Source organism: Silene latifolia, chromosome 9 (assembly GCF_048544455.1).
Source record: "Silene latifolia isolate original U9 population chromosome 9, ASM4854445v1, whole genome shotgun sequence".
Taxonomy (NCBI): domain Eukaryota; kingdom Viridiplantae; phylum Streptophyta; class Magnoliopsida; order Caryophyllales; family Caryophyllaceae; genus Silene; species Silene latifolia.
In genome coordinates, this window is record NC_133534.1 from 138,912,688 (window position 1) to 138,934,399 (window position 21,712).

At 36.8% G+C, this 21,712-nt stretch overlaps 1 protein-coding gene across 1 annotated transcript; it reads left to right on the top strand.

Annotated features, from left to right (window-relative positions):
* The first annotated feature begins 5,319 nt into the window (after nt 1-5,319).
* On the top strand, nt 5,320-11,861 carry LOC141598315 (uncharacterized). Its single transcript, XM_074418114.1, has 7 exons — nt 5,320-5,459; nt 10,167-10,347; nt 10,469-10,592; nt 10,692-10,821; nt 10,911-11,071; nt 11,171-11,287; nt 11,386-11,861. Exons 2-7 carry the CDS (start codon nt 10,172-10,174, stop codon nt 11,581-11,583), a joined length of 906 nt encoding a protein of 301 aa, XP_074274215.1. The 5' UTR covers nt 5,320-5,459; nt 10,167-10,171; the 3' UTR covers nt 11,584-11,861.
* Nucleotides 11,862-21,712: the final 9,851 nt, after the last annotated feature.

Sequence of the window (21,712 nt, forward strand, 5' to 3'; positions counted from 1 at the left end):
GAATAAGGATCAGCCACTGCACGCGATATGTGATGTTGGGGATGTGCTGAAAAAGATATTGGTTAGTGCGGACAGGCACACAAGGCATAGTATGATCATGGTATGTCGTGCTTAGGCTTTTTGGTTGTTACCATCCGGTCCTGGGAGATTAAAGCAAGTATACAAGCTAAGCGACAACTTCAATTGGGGGGGGGGGGGTGAAGTGGACTCCAAATGGGTCGATCATCATGGCCTACATGGGTTGTGGGCCCATAGCGTCATAGATGTTAAAAAGGACGAGCTTATTGGCGTTCCTAATAGAAGGATTGTATGGTCCAAGTACGATTCACAATCATAATCCCATTGAGTTCGAATGGAATCAGGTAGTGGATGAAGCTGATGACATTCCGGAAGAAACGGAACAGGATAATAATTCTATAGGTCACGTCGTTGAGTATGACAGCGATAGAGACGAAATTCTAAGGCAAGAGGATGTTTAGGCTTGACGTTGCAATAAGATGACGACAACAAGCCATATTTTGGATAATAATGTTTATCTCATTTTGCATCAGGCGTGGTAGAAGGATGTTTTGCCATGCTTGTGGTATTTTCATTTGATATGTGACAGTGATAAATTGTCGCATTTTTAATGTTTTATAGTATTATGTTGCAATTATAAGTTGTTACATACTGACTATGTTAATATTTTATTTTAATGATTATAAGTTATCAAATTTCCTTTTCTCGCACTTAATGAAGTATTTGTATTTCCTAGTGCAAATTCAGTAATATTCATAATTTAGCATTGATAAAAAAAACACTCTATAAATTGGTAACTCGCCCTTGCATAAACAAAGGGAATTGAAACAATGAATGAAATAGTCTAATCGTTGAACCAGCGCTGAATGGATATTGCAAAGCAATAAAACCCTTCTTTTTGAAGAAATCTAAAAGGGAACGTTTGGAATAAACTAAATAGTAAGGGGTACACCCCACTTGCCCACTTGCACGTCTCTTCGAATATGTTGAGACAGTTGGGTGACTGATTAGACTTATTGAAAGTCATGGCAGTTGTAGCATACAAACCGCCGCCTAGGATTAATGATTATTCTCAGTAAGACGTGGGGGTATCCTTATTTGTTAATCTTGCACAGTTAACAAAAAGAAACGTTTACCATTTCATTTCCTTTATATTTTAATAGAAAAGAAAAGAATTCTTATTTCTTATTTCATTAAAAGAATTCAAAAAGTCTTCCTTTTCTAAAAAGAGAATTAGGTCAGAAATTGAACACCAATGTCAATTTGATGACGACAATAAAACAGCTGACAAAATAATATTCGCAAGAGAATTCATATGAGAAAGATTGCGAATCCTTAGAGCTTCATCTCACATTATAAGGGCGAGATCTAGGCCTTTTTTCAACGAGGCGTTGGAAGTAAAGATAATTATGAAGAGGGTCTTTACAAATTGCCCCTTCAATTGAAATTGGCAGTAATAAGGATTGGCCATTCCTGGACTTGGATGTTTGTGTTTGACCCTAAAAGCCCTGGGGTGAGTTGGGCTTATGAATCAAGCTTAACTTATGAGCAAGACGTTGCTTAGCCATGGAAGATCAAAACCATAATGAGAAATGGAAAGGAAATAGCCACGAATTGCGGTTGTCTTCACTTCCGGAATTTTGAGGAAAGAGCGCTCTACCACGCGGAGTTTTGAGATAAATGTCCAGAAGGAGACAGTGAGTCTACGCCCATTGTGATTGACAGTTCTAATGAGGATGTAGACGAGGATGAGCTACAACAACCTGTTTTGGAAGGTTATAGATCACAAAACCCTAACGCTGGGGGAAGTTCCTGAACTTCATTCAATTCACCACAAACATAATAAATGTATAAGGTTCGTAATGGCATAAATTCCTTCATTTAATGTAATGATGATGAGATTGGTTCTGTGTATATACGGATTCAAGAAAAGGAGGGTACCAGAATTTTCAGAGCACTGAAGAATTTGGCATATGAAGGGGTGGATATGACAAAATGGTTATTTGCACCACGACTCTAAGACGGTTGAGTATCCTAAAATGTGTATAAATTCGTTTTTTTGCTCTAAGGTAAGAAGTCATTCTTACTTTTCTCAAACCGCGCATCAAAAACACAATGGCTGGAGAAATTGATTCAAGAAAGCGTACAAGGAGTATGCAAGAAGATGAGGTTTTGAAGCCCTGTCAAGACAACAAAGAGGATTTGAGTCCTTTGTTTTTGTTAGGGTCTCATGAGTCCTTTATGATTCTCCAAATCCTTTCCAAATTAAAGTGGAAGAGTTTGATGGTATGCACTGGAGTTTGCAAAGCATGGCAACAATGGATAAAGAGTTGGGATTTCTGGCATGGAAGGCCTAAATCGGTGAAGCGCTTAGCCTAGAGAAAAGTTCAGTGTCCAACAGTTTAGAATCAAAATAAACCCTTGAACGCTGGGGGTATTTGTTGGCGCTTAATTTAGTTAAGGTACTAAATCCATTACTTTAAGGGTATGTGGGCTCATACGCTGAAGAATAAGTTATTGGGCCTAAGTCATATTAATCCATATTGAAGATAAACAAAGTCCAAGAAGAAGCACGTTGGGCTAGGGGAAGTTATATCAAGCGTCTAGATGAAGTTTGCAGAAAACTCGGCGGTTATTCAACAGCCCCCCCCCCCCCCCCCCACTAAGGAGTGGTTATCAGGAAGCAGGGTATTTGCCTATATATACAAGATCCATTCATCTAAATGAAAGGACTCAAACAACTAAAACAACAACTACAACATAGTGTGTCTTTAGATCGTAGATTCGTAGGATTAGATTAGATTAGCATAGCTTTAGACATAGCACGGCGAGCCCATCCGATAATGGAGGTAATCATCCATTTATCCCTTCGTTTGTAATTTAGTAATCCACAAATAATTTTGTGAAGACTCGGTTGATGTTGTGTTATCGGATTTTTCTTGATATATCAGTATCGTTAGAAATTTCTGTGTGTAAATTTCAGAATTATATCATTCATCTTTGAGCGCTAAAATATCATAAGTAATTTAGCGTTGTTTATTAGATTGCGCATCTACAACCGTGACACAAACCTTTGCATTATGTAACAACCCGGATTATAAAACAAAGGAAAAACGTATATTAAATGATTTATCAGAGTATTAGAATGATAATAGGGTCAAGGTGGCGGAAACACCTGACCAAACCGGATCGATACTAAATCCAAAACCAACTATTACATCATTCAAGGTTCTCAAAACATAAAATCGAACTCCTAATTTATTATTCGTCTCGCCCCTCGATGCATCCCAAGCAACATCATCCAAAACAGCGACGAGCAGTCAACCTGAAAGTGGGGGTCGACAATTAGTCGGGAGTAACTAGATGCTCTCCCAGTCATGTTTCAACAATTGAATATAACCAACATTATTAACATTGAAATGCAAAATCAGTAAACATGTGAGACCATCTACACTCATGAGAACTTGACAACAACTCACTACCAAACAATGACAAAAGGAGATAATTATACGAAATTTTGACTCCAAGTCAAACAACATGTGACGACGCATAACACAAACCACATTACGACATCATGCACATCATAGAACCACCGTGACCACGTATCATGTGACCAAACCAAAAACCTACTAGAGCATATAACAACTGGCTCTAGTTACAAGCATACTGTATAAAATGAATGCCGTTAGAGCGTATAACAACTGCCTCTAACTGTCAGAGCGTATAAAAACTGCATCTGAACTGACGGAGCGTATAACAACTGCCTCCATTAGTGTGGACCGTATAACAACTGCATCCAAGGTACTATGTATAGCGTATAACCACTGCCTATATGTCTAAGACCTGGCCAGACTCTCGGTGCAATAATTGTACACCGAACGACACTCGGGGAATAGAGCGTATAACAACTGCCTCCATTACCCCCCCGACCATAGACCATACACCAGACCCCGAAGGGTTGCAATAGTTTATTCTGTTCGGTATATAACTGATACCTCACGTCATCTATACAACCAGCCCACAAATAATGCACAGTATAACTGACCACACATACACGTGGATAACATCACTATTAAACCGTAGGATAATATAACTGACTATCCTACAATCATATGAACAAGAGTAACCAAAGACAAATGCAAAACAAGGACATAAAACGTTGAACACAAGACAACATATGAAACAAGTATACGCAACCAATGTTATAGTAACTTCAGCTATAACATTAACAATAACCTTACCTCGTAACCCAATGTTATATTAGCTTTAGCTATAACATTGACTTCATTAGCCTAATGTTACATTAGCATTAGCTACAACATCGACATGTGACTTAAGTTATAGTAGCCCAGCTATAACGTTGAGCTATAATCTCAAAGTCATACGGCTTCACCTATAACTTTATCACAACCTCGGAGTTGTACCAACCCAGCTATAACAATGAGCCATAATCTCACGGTTATACTAGTTTAGCTATAACTCTAGGCCTTCTCATAAACACCCACCAAGCCGCCACTAGGGTTTCCATTGGGAACCCTAGCCGCATGCCCAAAACACCCAAAACGGAGCATAGGCAAGAAACATTATGCAAATAAAACAATAAAACGAACACGTAAATACACACACACAATTAAACATGAAAATAAACAATCAAACATGTACTAATTACACAAATCAATTATTAAATCATGTAAATTACATCCAATTGGCATAAACACAATTAAAGGAAAACACCTAGTTACCTTTTTAGCAATTAACGAAAACCATCGTAAAGAATACGACCAACAAAGTCTTGTCTCCAACACGTGTCAACGTCCCCAAAATTAACAGTAACAATACCCGAATCCAAATCCATGAATTCACCATAAAAGACTCTTCTTCTTCATTACCCATAAAAATAAGAGACCCAAAACATAGGTCTAAAGGTCCATACAAATAATCCCCATAAAATTATTTAGAGATAATTATGTTGTTGAGATAAGAGCAAGGATTGTCACTACAAGAAAACACGTTAAAGGCGTCTAAAGTAGGCGACTGTAAGACTAGTCGCCAATTTGGCGACAGAAAAAAAATCGGGCGACGGAAAACAGTCGCCAAATTGGCGACTGTAGCATCTTATCCCAAAATCCGCAGGAAATCCAAGGGCGACGGAATAATATCCAAATTGGTGACGGAAAACAGTCGCTAAATTGGCGACTGAAAACGGTCGCCAATTTGGCGACTGATGACGGTGGCCAATCATCTGATATGTTTTTTTCCTCCTTCCTTCTTTCACCCGTCATTCATTTAACATATCATTCTTAAAAAAAAAAAATCGTCCACACACCCGACGCCACCACCATCTACCACCACCACCGGATCGAAGAGGCAACACATCCACCGTAGGCACCAACACCACCGACCACCAGAGTTTCCTTCACTGTTCTTCGTTTTTTCTAAAGGTTTTTTTTTTACTCAAATTGATTTAATTACTTCAATCCTTCATATTTTTTTTAATTTGTGATGCTTATTTAGTATCTAGTTGTAATTTATACATTAGTTATGCCTAACAATGTATGTAGTTGTAATTTAATTAGGATTTTTCTTAATTAATTTTAGTTAGGGTTAGAAATTGGGGGTTTTGTTAAATTAGCAATGTCATATGATTAGGGGATGTAATTGAAGGTTATCTTGATAATATTAGTATTATTGAAGGTAGTAACTTAGTTTTAGTAATATTGAAGTTAGTATAGTGTTAGTATTGTTGAAAGTAGTTTAGTGTTATGAAGGTAGTATAATGTTAGTATTGTTGAAGGTAGTATATAATGTTAGTATTGTTGAAGGTAGTATAATGTTAGTATTGTTGAAGGTAGTATAATGTTAGTATTGTCAATTTTTTTCATACTTTAGTTATAAAACAAATTTGCCTTATAATTGACGAAATTAAGTTAGAATGAGCATGATGTATAAATTGTATTTTTCAAAGTTTTATTTAAATTTTTGACAACTTGTTTAATATATAATGACCTCGTACCCGTTCAAGAATTACTCATTAGGAGCAATTCTTGAATAGTTCCCATTTTGGGACTGTCTTTGTACGTTTCAAGTCGCTTAGGTAGTAAACACATAGTTGTGATTTTATTAATGAGAAAAGAGTTTTGTTGCAATTTCTTCAATGTTCTCTGAATACATATGTGGAATATAAATCTATTCCACATTGTGTATTTGGAGAACTAAGGTGAATTGTTGCCGAATTTTTTTTCTCATTAATAAATCACAAATGTGTGTTTGCTAGTGACTCGAAACGTACATTGATGGGTTTAGGTTGGAGTGATAAGGACTCAATTGAAATCTTGAAGTTAGCATAAAATGGAGGATGAGATAACCATTGTTGATGTACTATAATGTGATAAGTTAGTACAAATTTAAAGTAAAATTTTTTTGTCGAAATTAAATATTATTTAAAATGGTTAGTTTGCTATATATTGTCTAGATTAAAATGAAGAGATCTGAACGTAGCTGGATGTACGAAGAAAGAGTAGATAAGAAGAAACGTCTTATCGCTAGATTTGTAAAGGGAGTTCGTGGATTTATTGAATTTGCTAGATGTCAAGATTCATATGATTTGGAACAACATAAACTTAGGTGTCCTTGTACTAAATGTAAAAACTTAAAATATTTATTTGACATTGAAGTAGAAGAGCATCTTGTTACAAATGGTTTTTTTCCAAACTACTACAATTGGATCTCCCATGGAGAAAAATATTATCCCGAAGAGCCTCAAATCCAACAAAATGAGAACCTATATAGAGATATGGTACTTGATGGCTTTCAGTCTAATGATTTCATTAATGACGACCGTGTACCAATGATTGATGAAGAACTACCAACCCCAAAAGCAAAAGCCTTTTTTTGACATGCTAAGTGCTTCCGAAAAACCTTATATGAGGGGAGCAGAATGACATTGTTACAAGTTGCATCCAGGATAGTTGCTTTAAAATGTGAGTATAATATGCCATTTAAAGCCGTTGATAGTATTTCTACGTTGGTTGAGGATGTTATACCGGATGTTATGACCCAAAATTTCTACAATACCAAGAAAGTGGTTAAAGGTCTTAAGCTTCCACATGAAAAGATTGATGCATGTCCTAAAGGATGTATGCTTTTTTGGAAAGATGATGCTTTGCTTGACAAATGTAATAAATGTCAAAGGGATAGATATGAGACAAGTGAGGGAAATATTATTTTGAAGGGGATGAAGGGTAATAAGAGGAGTGGAAAGAGGAGTGGAAAGATAAAGAAACCAATATCAGTAAACACAATAATTTATTTTCCATTTGCTCCAAGACTTCAAAGAATGTATGCCACGAAAAATCTTGCCAACCAAATGAGATGGCACAAAGAAAATCCTCGTACACCAGGAAAGATGTGTCATCCGAGTGACGGAGAGGAGTGGAAGTGTTTTGATAGGTTATATCTTGATTTTGCCAAGGAACCTCGCAATGTGAGACTTGGCTTGTGTACGAATGAGTTTGACCCTTTTGGTCAGTTTGGTAGAAATTACTCGTGTTAGCCGGTAATGACCACACCGTACAAATTACCTCCTTGGCTTTGTCTGAAAAGACAATTTATTTTCCTCTCTTTACTTATCATCGGTCCTGATAACCCAAAAACCCATCTGGATGTTTATTTACAACCGTTGGTGGAAGAACTGAAGTATTTGTGGGAAGTTGGTGTAGAAACATTTGATGTGTCGAAGAAGCAAAATTTCCAACTAAGAGCTTCATTGTTATGGACTACAAATGATTTTCCCGCATATGGTATGCTATCAGGATGGGCAACTGCTGGGCAAAAGGCATGTCCTTATTGCATGGATAGGAGTAAAGCATTTTATCTTCCTAATTCCAAAAAAATTAGTTGGTTTGATTGTCATAGGTGTTTCTTACCGGATAGACATATCCATAGAAAGAACAAGAAATCTTTCTTAAAAGGTAAGGAGGTGCGTGACAATGCTCCGGTTCGACTCCAAGGGGATGAGGTATGGGAGGCTGTACGTGATTTGCCATCAACTGTCAATGGGACTGAAGAAGAGTTTAAAGAGTTGAAAAAATGGTTGGTTTAAAAGAAGTATTTTTTGGGAGTTTCCCTACTGGAAAACAATGCCGATCAGACACAATTTGGATGTGATGCACATAAAGAAGAACTTCTTTGAGCTACTTATTCATACGATTATGGATGTAAAAGGAAAGACACGTGATGATATTAATTCAAGAATAGAATTGAAGAAATTTTGTGATCGTCCTAAACTTCATATTCGTAAGGATGGGGCTAAACCAAAAGCCATATTTGCTCTTGACAAAGCTCAAAGAAAGGTATTGTGCGATTGGATAGGAAACTTGAAGTTTCCCGATGGATATGCATCCGATTTGAGCCGTTGTGTTGATTTGAAGGAACTGAAGTTGAAAGGGTTGAAAAGTCGTGATTGTCATGTTTTCATGAAGCTCTTATTACCCGTGGCTTTTAAAAATTTACTCCCGAGTACCGTTTGGAATGCAGTTACAGAAATAAGTTAATTTTTTAGAGATTTATGTTCCTCCACGATATCAGTTGAGGACATGAGTCGTTTAGAAGAGTAAATACCAGAAATTTTGTGTAAACTTGAGATGATATTTCCGCCTTCTTTTTTCAATTCGATGGAGTATCTACCTATCCATTTGCCATATGAAGCTAAAGTTGGTGGAACCGTCCAATATAGGTGGATGTATCCTTTCGAAAGGTTTCTTAATCATGCGAAGACAAAAATTGGTAATAAAGCTCGTGTGGAAGGTTCTATATGCAATGCCTACCGAACGGAAGAGATTGCCAATTTTTGCTCTCTTTACTTTGAAAAACATATTGAGACCAAAGCAAAAAACTTGAATATTGATGAAGCGGATGAACTAGACACAAGTATACACAAGTGTTTCCAAATGGAAGATGAAATAGGGTGTTCATCAGCTGGGGGAACAAGATTTCTGGATGACAAGGAGTATAACCGTGCCCACCTTTATGTGCTATCTAATTGTGAGGTTTTAGAGCCATATGAAGCTCAATTTGTGACAGATTTCATTAAAGAACACCCTAATGTGAACAGAGAGGATGTTTGGAGTAAGCATGAGGATCAATTTCCAGCCTGGTTTCGGAAGCATGTATGTGAGCTAAATATTCAAGATGATGTGATAAGAAGCTTGGCTTTGGGTCCTTCTCGAAAGGTTGTAACGTGGAATCGATATTCAGTTAATGGGTTTAAGTTTCAAACATTTGACTATGGGAAAAGTAAGGCTAGATGCAACTACGGCGTTACTATTTCTTCTCTTTATGGCAATGAATATTATGGCATATTAGAGGATATCTTTGAGTTGTGCTACAATGGCCGTGATCGGGGTTATAAAACTGTCTTATTCAAGTGTCAATGGAGGGATAATTCCGTAGCTGGAACGAGAGTCCATGATCGTTACAAACTCGTGGAAGTGAATCATACTCGAACCTACTCTAAATATGACCCATTTATACTTGCACAACAAGCTCATCAAGTTTATTTTGCATCTTTTCCGAGCACAAGTAATGATAGACAACAAAAGCAATGGTGGGCGATTTTTAAAACAAAGGCACGATCAGAAGTTGATACATCTTTTTTCCAAGAAGAAGTTGTATCAGAAACAGTTTTGTCCCCGGTTGATCATGATGAAATTATTTATGCAAATGAGATAGAAGCGGAGGAGGAGTTAGAAAAGGAAGAAGAAAAAGAGAATGATGAGGAGAGGGATGAGATAAAAGAGGAGGAAGAAGAACAGAATGATGAGGAGGGGGAGGAAGAAGAAGAAGAAGAAGAAGAAGAAGAAGAAGAAGAAGAAGAAGAAGAAGAAGAAGAAGAAGAAGAAGAAGAAGAAGAAGAAGAAGAAGAAGAAGAAGAAGAAGAAGAAGAAGAAGAAGAAGAAGAAGAAGAAGAAGATGATGATGATGATGATGATGATAAGTAAGAGAAGGTATTGAAAATATACATATCAAAATTTGGAAACAATTATTAGCGTTTTATCTTCTTCTTTTATATCTGTTTATTAGGTTTTATTTTTTTGTATCTTATAATAATTATCCTGTAATATCTGCTAACACTTTTTCTTCAATTGTAGTGCACATGGCTCGTGGAGGAGGTAGGCAGCGGGGTGGCTCTAGTGGGGGAGGTAGTAGCTCCCGAGAGCAGGAGGAGGACGTTGACCGTTCTTTGGAGGAGTTGAGTGAGGAGGAGGAGGAGGAGGTCATTATACCCCGCCATACTGACGGCAGGATGATCCTTGATCCGACCGGTCTTTGGTAATTTTTTATTCATCCTAGTTTGTAATTTTTTATTTAGTAACAAATGAGTTTTTTTAGACATATGTTATACATTATTTTTTTCCCCATATAATTATGTTTTTAACATGTTTGATTTGAGGTTTAAGAGTCAAACGGTTGTTCGTGGAGTGACTACTAGCACCCAAGAGAACATGACGCACGGCGTCACTTGTTGGAGTAACTCTAGTGATGAAAATAAGGAGATGTGGTTCAACAACTTCCGGGTATCTATTTATAAAATATATATTATTAGATATAATTTTATTTATTCTAATTTTCTTATTATTGATTTGTTTCTCATGAGTTTGTTTACTTTTTTGTAGCGTGTGTTCTATTGCCCAACCGACCTTGAGCGCCTACTTTGGCAAAGGTATAATGACATCGGCAAGAAGAGGCTAAGGGATAACATGTATAAGGTGTCTAGGAGGAAGAAGGCGCCATCTTTCATGAAAGGTATTTAGTTCCTTTTAATACCCGTAATTAGTTAAAATTCTTTACATATTTTGAATCTATATTAATATTTAATATTTTATTGATTATAGGTGCGTCATATGAGGAATTTACCAAGTACCGGAACAGTCCCGAGTTCAAGGAAGGATCGGCCCGGAATAAAATCAACAAGAGAGGAGGAGAAAAGGACGCGGAAGTTGAGCCTACTCATTACGGAGGGTCTCAATCTTTCCACGATCGAGTGTTGTCAAGTGTAAGTTATTAGTCTTAGCTTTTAATTTAATAGTCTTCTAATTTAGTCTTATTAGTTATCATATTTGAGTAACAATTCCTTGTTTTTTTTTTCCGGAAGGCCAAGAAGAATAAGGGCAAGATGCCCACGATTGTAGATCTCTTTGTTGACACTCACACAAAGAAGACAAGCAAGGGCAAGTTGATCTTCAGGAAGGCAAAAGATCAAGACTTATATGTAAGTGTCAAAAAAACATTTCTAAATGTGTTAAGTATATGTTTTATCAATTTTTAGACAAGTAACCTCTAACCATTAACGTTTTATCAATTTTATAGGATCGATTCCTTGTCCGAAAGAAGAATAACCCGGACATTGACGACAACGAGCTATGGTTTGATCTTGTTGAGGGGTTCCAAAGAGGAGATGTGTACGGAGCCGGGACGGCAAAGGAGCTTTACTATGATCCTCCAGCAAGAAGAGGGCCTTCCTCCCAACAACAATCTTATACCCCGGGTATCGTAAGTCAGCTCTAAGCTCAATTAGCCGCCAAAGACAAGCGGGATGCCGAGAGAGATGAAGAAATAAGGAGGAAATGGATAGGATGAACTCCTTTTTCGCCAATTGCAACAGTGGGTGGCGCCCGCAAGACAAGGATCCTAGAGATCCTAATTATGGAGGTAGTAGTGGAGCGGGAGCAAGTTTCCCGGTTATGTAGTTTTTTAGAGAAAACGTTATTGCCAGATGATGTTAGAGCACCAAAACTCGTACTTGTGTGTATGAAACATGATTTTATTTATAAAATTTGGTCGTGTTTGCCTTCCCTTGTGTTCTCTGATGGTGGTGTTGGTTTATTTGCAGGTTTTTACGTATTTGGCTAGGTCAAAAACGATTTTTAGGCTAAAAAACATGTAGAATTGGCGACTGAAACTGAGCAAATGGCGACGGATATCCGTTGCCAACCATCTGATCTGAAAATTAATTTGGCAACAAATTGGCGACTGAACATAGTCGCCAAATTGGCGACTGAAAACCGTCGCCAAATTGGCGACTGATGTCCGTCGTCAATTTCCCCTATCTGGAGGTGACGTGGCCAGTTATTGGCGACGGATGACAGTCGCCAAATTGGCAACTGAAGAGAAAAATCAGTCGCCAATTTTGCGACGGTTGTCTGTCGCCCGCTTTTAAAAAATCAGTCGCCAAATTTGGCGACTATGACCCGTCGCCAAAAGCGACTAAACCTTGCTACCAAGTGCGGGCGACGGTTCTTAGTCGCTGTATTTATAATGGCGACTGAGAACAATCGCCTTCTATGGTCGCCTTTGTCCTTATTTGTTGTAGTGTGTTGAAATATAATTTGTGTATGAGTTTGGAGGAAAGAAAGATATTCAACAATGGAGTCAAAGGAAGAAAAGAAGAACAAAAGAGAGAAATAAAGGAAGAGGCGCGGGAGGTTTCACGTGAAAAAGAGAATGAGCAACCTAGTTGCTAGCTTAGGGTTTTCTTTTATAAGAGGATTAACAATTGGGCTTTGGGTCCATTAGCTCATACAATGGATTATCTGATTACAAATCAGGTTGGACCATATTAAAACGCTTGGAGAGTTTATATAAGAAAAGTAATTATTAAATTAAAATAGTAAAATCGTGCACAGATATTTTAACCCAATCAAAAGTAGATTAAAACCACAAATAATAAAATAGAGGACGGAAGCTTATAAATATATATTTCCAAAATACATTAATAAACTTCCAAATAATTAATTTAATAAAATACTTTTATAATAAAATATTATTATAAAATAAGGGGTGTTACAATCCAACCCCCTAAAAAGAAGTTTCGTCCTCGAAACTTGAAACTCAAAGATAAGATCAAAAGAAGGTAAGAATTACAGGTGATCATCAACAAAAGTCATCTTGGAATCCTAACCGCTGCGCACTCTGATCCATCAACGCTTAAACCAAAAAAAGATATCTCAAATCCTCAATGTTATCATCATCTTCACACACTCTACAACCTCAAAAGTTATATCAGACTCCAACCATCGCAACCTAAAATGATCATTAAGCCAACATCTAATCCTCATATTTCAAACACTCATCCAACTACCTTTAACCATCATTCAAAAACATATATGACCTCTAAAAACTGTGAACTCGTTACTATTACTCCAAATCCACATAACCTTTAACAAATGCTCCATTTCAAGTTTACCAGTCACCACAAGATCTGACATTAACCAAAACCCTAAACAGATAATCTCTAAACAAAAAGTATCTTTCGAATCATAATACTCTTTCACTCACGAGTGCCATTAGAATCACTCCCACTCTAATATCCCGAAAGCGAGTAGTGCTTACTATCATTCACAACTCTTAAGATCAAAAGGCTTTAATAAATCTATGTCCTTCAAAAATCACTCATACTCTTAAAGAAACACTTTTAACCCAGATAGAACAAACAAACATCTGTATACCCTCAAAGTAAAAACATCCTCTAACATTCAAAGCTCATATAAGACCTTTAATACTCATTCTCCAAAACTCTATATGTTATCCCACTTCACACTCACATCCAACTGTGTTACTATGTTCTCAACCTCAAATAACCAAACGTCAAACTCGAAGTATCTGACATCGCTTGCCAAAGGATCCAAGCTTCCACTACGAGATGATCAGAAATAGCTCTAAAGAGATTTGAAACATTTTCAAGTTGCCATGAAAGAATAAATAACGTGCGAACCAAAACAAAACATTTTTGTGCAATACCACAAAGCAAAAGAACATATTCTTTTGGGGAGTAAAATCTTAGAGAGAAATCAATGTGAAAAGGATAATTATAAAAGTTCAAAGAAGAAGGAACTGAAGTTGAAATAAAGAACAAATAGAGAGTAACGATAGATGAAACAGACAGAGGACAAAGATAAAAGAAACTTTTGGTCTGAAGGCTCAAATAGAAGAGGTATGGTTAACACGTGCAAGGATGACATGAATAGACGACTCCAAAAACTCATTCATCTACCCGAAGACGATACCTTAAGATAAAATAAAAAAAGCAGATAACCAGGGTCTTACAATTCTTGTACAATCATCACTTAAGGTAACAACGTCTCGTAACATCCTTTCATCATATCTCCATAATACCTCAGGACCACAAAATCTCTATATAACTGTCCCTTTACAAACACTATATCCTCAGATTATCAACTCTCAAGATTATAAACTCTGACGACCATCAACTCTCAAGAACTCAATCTAATCACACTTAATGAATCAATCCATAGCAATCTCTATACCCTCTTACATTATAATAATTGTCAACATGGTCGTTCACAAGTCAACGCTAGAACACTTTAACATAACATCTAACGAGTCCACAAATTACAGTTCGTCTCTCTCAATCAATCCATTAAAAGGTACGATCAGTAAATAACTCCTCAATGGATAAATCATAAAATCTTTCATAACTCGCCAATAGTCATTAACGATTCTTACTCCTCAAATATGGTATTTTAATAAAATACGAGCATAGTCTCCAAAATTCCCAATGTGCTCAATCTAAAGTCCACGATAACTCTTAATTCATTTCCATTATTCTATTCTCGATCCATAAATAACTCGTATAACTTTTCCTTTAACACAAGACAAAAATCTAATAACTCCAACGATTAAGAGCATGAGTCAAGATATTCCCAAATAATACCATAAGAGAAATATACTTATTATCCCACTCACTTCTTGTGAAACTGTCAAACCACAATCATACATCTTATGACAAATATCACCACCCTTTATCATCAAAAGGATTTCCTCAAGCACATAAAAGAACTTAACAACCACTAATACCAAAGGAAACTCCATCTTAACAACCTCTAATCCCAAAGTAAACTTCATCTCAAAAACCTCTAATCCCAAAGTAAACTTATTCGTTACCAAACTCATAATAATAAACGCACATCTCTTTCATACTTCAACATCCCAGCCTGCCAACAATCCTATCTTGATGCCTCAAGAAACCATAAGGGAATCAACCTCGAAATCGCCTCAAACAAGGACAACATCCCCAAATGATCCAAAAGGATGAAAGTACGATAAGAGTAAATCTCGGGTTATCAAGGATTAAAAGTTTTTGACCGACATATAGCCAAAATGCATGACACGTAACATGCAAAGGACATTTTCAAAATTGACCATCTTTAAAATCAACAAAGCATGCTCGAAAAACTCATACATGAACAACAAATTTTATACAATTAATGACGAAACAAAACATCAAGCTATAAACAGCATAATACATAAACTATTCATTTAATACAATTAATAATGATAAACATTAAGACATAAATAAACAAATACATGAACAAAACATGTAATACAATTAATAACGATGCGAAACATTAAGGCATAAACAAACAAGTCCTTAATTGTTTCTACCCCATTTACTCTCACTCATTTACAATGTCATTCTATTTTAGTCATAAACTACACGAAAGTTGGGAGCGTGTTCTCTCTGATACCAACTGTAACAACCCGGATTATAAAACAAAGGAAAAATGTATATTAAATTATTTATCAGAGTATTACAATGATAATAGGGTCAAGGTGGCGGAAACACCTGACCAATCCTGATCGATACTAAATCCAAAACAAACTATTACATTATTCAAGGTTCTGAAAACATAAAATCAAACTCCTAATTTATTATTTGTCTTGCCCCTCGATGCATCCCAAGCAACATCATCCAAAACAGCGACGAGCATTCAACCTGAAAGTGGGGGTCGACAATCAGTCGGGAATAACTAGATGCTCTCCCAGTCATGTTTACAACAATTGAATATGACCAACAATTATTAACATTGAAATGCAAAATCAGTAAACATGTGAGACCATCTATACTCATGAGAACTTGACAACAACTCACTACCAAACAATGACATAAGGAGATAATTATACGAAATATTGACTCCAAGTCAAACAACATGTGAGGACGCATAACTCAAACCACATTACGACATCATGCACATCATAGAACCATCGTGACCACGTATCATGTGACCAAACCAACAACCTACTAGAGCGTATAACAACTGCCTCTATTTACAAGCACAGTGTATAAAATGAACGCCGTTAGAGCGTATAACAACTGCCTCTAACTGTTAGAGCGTATAACAACTGCCTCTGAACTGACGGAGCGTATAACAATTACCTCCATCGGTGTGGACCGTATAACAACTACATTCAAGGTATTATGTATAGCGTATAACCACTGCATATATGTGTAAGACCTGACCAAACTCTCGGTGCAATAACTGTACACCGAATGACACTCGGGGAATAGAGCGTATAACAACTGCCTCCATTACCCCCCCCCCCCCCGCCGCCCCCCCGGACCATAGACCATACACCAAACCCTGAAGGGTTGCATTAGTTCATTTCCGTTCGGTATATAACTGATACCTCACGTCATCTATACAACCAGCCCAGAAATAATGCACAGTATAACTGACCGTAGGATAATATAACTGACTATCCTACAATCATATGAACAAGCATAACCAAAGCCATATGCAACACAAGGACATAACACGTTGAACACAATACAACATATGAAACAAGTATACGCAACCAATGTTATAGTAACTTCAGCTATAACATTAACAATAACCTTACCTCGTAACCCAATGTTATATTAGCTTTAGCTATAACATTGACTTCATTAGCCTAATGTTACATTAGCATTAGCTATAACATCGACATGTGACTTAAGTTATAGTAGCCCAGCTATAACATTAAGCTATAATCTCAAAGTTATACAGATTCACCTATAACTTTATCACAACCTCAGAGTTGTACCAACCCAGCTATAACATTGAGCCATAATCTCAAGGTTATACTAGTTTAGCTATAACTCTAGGCCTTCTCATAAACACCCATCAAGCCGCCACTAGGGTTTCCATTGGGAACCCTAGCCGCACGCGCAAAACACACAAAACGGAGCATAAGCAAGAAACATTATGCAAATAAAACAATAAAACGCATACGTAGATACACAAACACAATTAAACATGAAAATAAACAATCAAACATGTACTAATTACACAATCAATTATTAAATCATGTAAATTACATCTAATTGGCATAAACACAATTAAAGGAAAACACCTAGTTACCTTTTTAGCAATTAACGAAAACCTTCATAAAGAATACGACCAACAAAGTCCTGTCTCCAACACGTGTCAACGTCCCCAAAATTAAAATTAAGAATACCCGAATCCAAATCCATGAATTCACCATAAAAGACTCTTCTTCTTCTTTACCCATAAAAATAAGAGACCCAAAACGTAGGTCTAAAGGTCCATACAAATAATCCCCATAAAATTATTTGGAGATAATTATGTTGTTGAGATAAGAGCAAGGATTGTGGAAATATAATTTGTGAATGAGTTTGGAGGAAAGAAAGATATTCAACAATGGAGTCAAATGGAGAAAAGAAGAACAAAACAGAGAAATAGAGGAAGAGGCGCGGCAGGTTTCACGTGAAAAAAGAAAATAAGCAACCTAGTTACTAGCTTAGGGTTTTCTTTTATAAGAGGATTAACAATTGGGCTTTGGGTCCATTAGCTCATACAATGGATTATCTGATTACAAATCAAGTTGGACCATATTAAAACGCTTGGAGAGCTTATGTAAGAAAAGTAATTATTAAATTAAAATAGTAAAATCGTGCACAGATATTTTAACCCAATCAAAAGTAGATTAAAACCACAAATAATAAAATAGAGGACGGACGCTTATAAATATATATTTTCAAAATACATTAATAAACTTTCAAATAATTATTTTAATAAAATACTTTTATAATAAAAGATTATTATAAAATACGGGGTGTTACACATTAAAGGGTAGATCACAAAGTGTAGGAGGGTAGTTACGACCTCCAAGGTACGTTAAGGTACTGTGCTTGTTTCGACACAAAAAAGTTGCAACTTGCAAGTAGAGCTGGCAAGTCTGGCTCGATCCAAACACGAGCAAACCCGATTTGATAGAACCCGAGAATTTTGCGACCCGAAACCCGACACGGCCCGATAATCAGTGACTCGATCCCGAACCGAACCCGACCCAATATTGACCAGATTAAATTGATGACCCGACAATTATTTAGCTTATCATTGATCAAAATGAAAGTGATTTAGTGTTTAGATTGATATGTTTTACTTAATAATGAAGTAACTAAACCAAAAATTGGTTAAAAACTTTATTAATGGTTTGAAGTAATGCGATAAAGTAATCGGACCCGATAATGACCCGACCCGACCCAAACCCGACCCGACCGAATACATCATTTGACCTGAAATTACCCGACCCGATAACGATCCAATCTGTAATCCCTTATAAAATCTAGTACAAAACAGTGGCGGAAACACTGTCGAATGGGATTATATCACAGTAATAAATACTAAATGAAATCAAACTCGGATTAAAATAAAATAATCCTCGGGTACATTCTCAAAAGGTAAGTCGATACAATTGCCACTTTTGCTAAAAGGGGCTAAAAATTATAACCTCAAAAGTGTGTAACAAATCCAACATAAATAAAATAAAAGAGTAGGATCTACTACTCGCTAACACTCACTTGAACCCCGGCAAAATCCAACACCTGTCATGTTATATATGATACCCGTCGTTGTGAGTACCAAAGATAAAATTTATAATCCAACTACAACTATAGATAGCGGTAGCAGGGTCGAACCACAGAGAGGCAGATGTAACTTCTAGTTGTCTTAATTTCGGTCTTAAGGTAACAATGATGTGGGGGTTTTGATCTGATTTGGTCTACAGCTAAAGGCAATAAGAGACAATAAACTAAATAAACGGATAAAACAGGTATTAAAAGGGTGCAAGGATGTCCGGTTCACTATAGTTTCGGCGGCAGCAAACTAGATAGATCTAAAACAATCACGTGAGACGGGAAAATAAGAGGTCCTTTCGGTCCACTCTCACAGGTAGCGTCTTTCGATTTCGCAACAGGTCCCTAATACCACTAATACTGACTTTCGTCCTGAAAAGTGACTAAAGGTCTAAATTAATCTATCTTTCGATCTAATTAATCTAGTCGTCTTAATTAAGCAGGCTATCTCCCTTCCCTATCTTTCGATCTTTATTGGGTCGGTCAAATCCTAGGTATTCAACTGGTCGCGTGCACTCGATTCGTCAAACACAACAATTAAAACAATTAAAACGAAACAATCTCAGCGTGGCCAGTCGATCGACCAGGGTGTGCGGTCGATCGACCGACATGCGTTAATTCTAATGCCGCCTAACCTACAATTCCCCTACATCCTAGCACAATTAATTTAGCTACTCATACTAGGATTGATAACAACAATGAAATTAACGAAATTTACTACTGAATTCATGCTTAAATTAACGGAATAAAAGGCTAGCATAAAACGATAATTATGGCTTCGGGAAACTAACTAACAATTCTATACTATGAACGATAAAGTAATGAAACTGAAAATAAGCAGAGGAATACCGAATGAATTTGCAGAAGAAAGATCCGAAAACCGAATTGTATTGAATACCCAACAATATTAAGAACCCTAATGAATTAACAAAGCTAATGAAAACTGAATGAAACTGAAAGTATAAAACTCTCGATCAATGTCTCTGTAAAAAGGTTATGTTATATAGCAAACTCACGTAACTTTATTCCTAAACCTAATATAGCTTTGGGCTTTGGATTTCTCGTTCTATATGTTTAATCTGCGTATCAGCTCGTAACTTGGTCGATCGACCACTGTGATCGGTCGATCGACTGAGTGGCTCTGAACAGTGTCTTCTGTAACTCGTGCTCAGGTCGATCGACTAATGAGACCAGTCGATCGACTGCTTTAGCTGGTAGTTGACTTCAATCTTCTCGTGGATTTGTCTTTCGGGCCTCGGAATGCGCACCAAGCTCGTTCCTTGAGTAAATACTTCACGTCAAATGCAGTGCAAGGTACTCGGGGACGGATTTAGCTCAATATCTACTCATTTCCGCATAAATCTGCAATATTACATAAAAATACGAAAGTAGACGAAATGGGGCAAATAGTAGCATAAAACTACACAATTGAGCTCTGAAATGCATGTAAAATGGGGTGTAAAACATCATATTTAGGACACGCATCAAACTTCCCCAAACCAAACCCTTGCTTGTCCCCAAGCAAGAACTAGACTCGATCCTAAAAACCTAATGGAACGAGGTCAATCCCAGAGCGAAATGCAAACTGAATAGCCTAAACCAATTTAATGCACAACCAACAATCAATTAGTAGTATGCATCATGCAAACGAGTTATGCAGTCGTCAAAACTGCTGAACCGTTGACTATAGAGACTTATCAAATTGGACTCTCACGGGTCGCTCAAATCACTCAAATAAGCACAAGGTGAATTTGTGTAAAAGATAGAAAGAATTCATTTTGTTAGTAACAGTCACCTAACTACGACCTATAAGAACATGCCTGCAATATAATATGAACGTAATCTCTAAAACCGTACATATGCATTCCAACCAAACAAATGACCATGACACATGCCGAGGTATATATGGGATATGTGAGGTAATGGGCAGGAAAGGCAAAGCATTTATGGGAACGTGGGGGTACAGGTGATCAAGCTAGTATTGTAACAAAACCATATGACAATATCCACTTCTTGTTCAAACTTCAATTGACACGGTGCTATAGAAAGCACAAAACTCACAATCTCCGAAATAATCAACTCCCCATAAGATACAAATGAAACATGGGAGCAAAAATCGCCATATAATAAAGACTTTGAATATGCGAATTGATTTTCTTTTTGTTTTTTTTCTCGGGCCCTAGTCGATCGACCGATGATGCCAGTCGATCGACTGCTTCAAACAGTACAGCGCTCTTTTTTCCTTTCTTTTTCGATTCATTTTTTCTCTCTCTTTTTTTTTTCTTCTTTCTTTGTTTCCTTCTTTCAATTTCCCAACATCATCTCAAAATGAGCATATCTACCAAAAACGAAATAACAATCCCAGAACATAAACTACTAGCTTGACAAGGGCAGGCTAAATGTAGGATGTAGTAACGGGACAAAAAGGCTGTTTTTGGCAGTGTGGAGCTTATGGGTAAAATGAACGAAGGAAGACCTCTACCACATGTGTCAACTAACCACAAACCGAATGCATACAAGTATTAAGCAGATTAAGTTCATATTTATGCACATTTATGTAACATGCCTCATAAGGAGTAACTACTCACATCCTAGATAAACCGGTCATAGATGTCACCAGTTATAGGCTCTAAATCTCAGAAATATGATGTCGCTTGCCAAAAATCAAAGTCAAGTCTAAGGTCCAGCAAAATAATTTAACGAAAACTCGTAGACTATGCAAATGATTCTACTAAAAACATGTCGATTAGCAAGGCTTAGGCAAAAACAGATGCAAATGTAATGTCATCATCGAAATATTACCGTTCCGACTCGACCTATATGCTAAAATAAAAGTGCATTTTTTTTTGAAATTTTTTGAAATTTTCAATTTTTTTGAATTTTCTGTATATATGAGAAAGTAAACGACAATGCAAGACAAAATATAAATGTGAATGCAAGCAATTGAAGTGCAACGCAAAACCCTTCCCCAAACCAAAT